This window comes from Pundamilia nyererei, unplaced genomic scaffold, assembly GCF_000239375.1.
Source record: "Pundamilia nyererei isolate P.nyererei 1_Seehausen unplaced genomic scaffold, PunNye1.0 scaffold00201, whole genome shotgun sequence".
In the NCBI taxonomy this organism is placed as follows: domain Eukaryota; kingdom Metazoa; phylum Chordata; class Actinopteri; order Cichliformes; family Cichlidae; genus Pundamilia; species Pundamilia nyererei.
In genome coordinates this window covers 587,393-589,938 of record NW_005187602.1, presented here as the reverse complement: position 1 = coordinate 589,938, position 2,546 = coordinate 587,393, and the positions used below count along the sequence as shown (strand labels likewise).

General features: G+C 38.4%; 1 protein-coding gene across 1 annotated transcript in view; it reads left to right on the top strand.

Moving 5' to 3' along the window:
- LOC102196214 (acyl-coenzyme A thioesterase 4-like) overlaps window positions 1–1,894 on the top strand; it is a 33,607-nt gene extending 31,713 nt beyond the window's left edge. Inside the window, exons 10-11 of the mRNA XM_005747628.1 lie at window positions 698–839; window positions 1,091–1,894. Coding sequence (XP_005747685.1) covers window positions 698–839; window positions 1,091–1,221 — 273 coding nt within the window. The 3' untranslated portion in view covers window positions 1,222–1,894. The remainder of the gene's footprint in view (window positions 1–697; window positions 840–1,090) is intronic.
- The last annotated feature ends 652 nt before the right edge of the window (window positions 1,895–2,546 follow it).

Here is a 2,546-nt window from a genome sequence, read left to right as displayed (position 1 = left end):
TTGGAAAGCCAAAACTCTAGCGGGTCCACCAGACCCATGAACACTGGCTGAGTAACAAAAATACGAACACCACACAAGGGTTAAGTAGACAGCCATGGTTTTCTACCTAAGATAGCCAGAGGGCAGTGCTTTGCTATCCAGAAGGAGGTCATAGCCCTGCTGGTTGCCACTCCCTGCTCCTTCATTACCTTTACCAAAAGTAGAGAGGTTAGGACGTGCTGCATTTCTATGGCATTTCAGATCCATCCCCCAGCAGTTTAGTCACTCGGTACTGGTACATCACTTGCGTTATCCTCCCGTTCCTGGATTGTCAGTTAAATATATAATTGCCTGCAACATCCAATTGGAACAATATTTCACTTCACAAAAATCTCAAAAATATATTTGAAAATACTAAATAAAACAGAAAATAAAGCATATAGGGGGTAAAGGGGATCAAAACTATAAAATTCAAATCGAAATTTCTCATGTTTTTGGTGCATTACATTTGGGATGGGTAATAACTTATTGAAGATCATTAGACATAATTTTGTGAGTTCTCTGGCTAGTAAGTATCAACATGATTTTTTTAGAGAAAATGTTTTCAAGTTTGTGTCTGTAAAGAATAAATTATGTGACAACTAAAGGGCTTCACATAAAAAAGACACAACAAAACCATTTCAAAAATATAAGAACGTTTTACTTTCATGTTTTCCAGATTAAGGAAATGATGGCACGAGCGGGGAACAGTCATCTGCTCACTGTCCTGTCATACCCAAATGCAGGTCACTTGATCGAACCGCCCTACACACCACATGCCAGATCTAGCACCTTCAAAACTGTTGAAATAGAAGAGAAGGGTAGGTTCACTTTCACACTGCAAGGTTGTAGACTGTCTCAGTTGTTCTTTGAGGACCAGAGGGGTCCACATTTTGGCATGTTTGAGAAATGAATGTTATTTAACGTTGATGTTCAGGTAATTTTGTGGCAAGAAAATGATTGTGAAAAAAACTCTGGACTACACATGCAAATTATCAGTAAATTTCTTGCGGTACCAGTTTTGGTAACAGCAGTTTTTTGGGGAGTCCTGATGTCTGTTTTGTTTTTGCAGTGATGTGTCTGTGGGGTGGACAAACGGTGGAACATTCTCGAGCTCAGGAGGATGCCTGGAAAAAGATGGTGGTTTTTCTCAGAGAGAATCTGTATGGTGGCAGAAAGCCTACCTCATTTTCTCACCTGTAGTCAAGATGATGACATGAGTTCCAAAGTCAATCCAAGATGAAAATATTTGGCTAAAGACATAGTTAGGTGAGACGACAATGGAAGCTCTTCTGTGGCAATCAGTATATAATGCATTGCTATGAAGATATTGATTATGACCTTTGGATTCAGTTTCAATATTACTTATTAAAAATGTCTTCTTAATAGAAATAGTTAACGGGTGTAATGGCTTTTGTAGTAGGAAGCTGCCACTTCATATGATCATTAAATCATAAACTACTTTTACAGAAAGACAAGCAGAGACAATTGTTCCCCCACCAAATACTCACACAAACCAAAATATCTTCCTGCACTATACCGATTTAACAGGATAAACTGGATAAGGTGCACTGCTTTTTGACTGATGAATTCTAAAATGTTTTTACTACTATAATTAAATAAATATCTAATATATTACAAAAAATTATTAGTGAAAATGACAAGTGGTGAAGAAATTTTTCAAACCATTCCTTTAGGAAAAGAAGCAATAAAATACTGAAAGCACATCAGTACACATAAAAATGTACTACTGAAAACTGTGCATTCAGACTGACTATAAGTTTAATTTCCAGCATCAAATTCTATACATCATGTCTGCAGTAGTTGTCCTTTGGGGATCTCTGGAAAAAAGTTGTTTGTGAAAAATAAATATGTTGGCCTGTGTTTGTAAAGTGTATTAAAATGTTAATAACAAATAAAGGCTAAATTAAAAGGTTTGATCATTACATGACATGGTTAACTGTCAATATCTATAGGGACAATTAAAATATGAATGAATGTAGAGTGTAACAAAGTACAAATACACCGTTACTATATTTAAGTAGTTCATAGTTCATCAAGTTCAAGTTCATCAAGTTCATCAAATTTTATTCACCACATGCAGTGGCAGGTTGCCCTGCAGTGAAATGAACCCGCCCCCCGACCTTACACACACAACACAGACATCACATGGGGACACAAGTCAGAGAACGGTTGCATTACAGAAAAACCACTGAAATGTACACTACAATGGGAAAAGTACAAGAGGAAAAAAAGAGACCTCTACTCATGCTGGGCTATATGAGGACAGGATGCGAACAGGCTCCTAAAAAACTCCTCTGCACAGAAAGCACATAAATGTCCACAGTACAACATTATAGAGCACGTGACCAGCAACGGGGTTGGGTAGGGGATAAGGAGTAATCCCAGGCAACACAGCAGGCATCCTGCCACTGCGCCGACTCTCCAGCAAACTCTCCCCTCCTCGATTCAGAGATGGTCTTTCCCTTTTCACGTAAATGGCCTCCTTGACTCCGCGCTCAAACCAG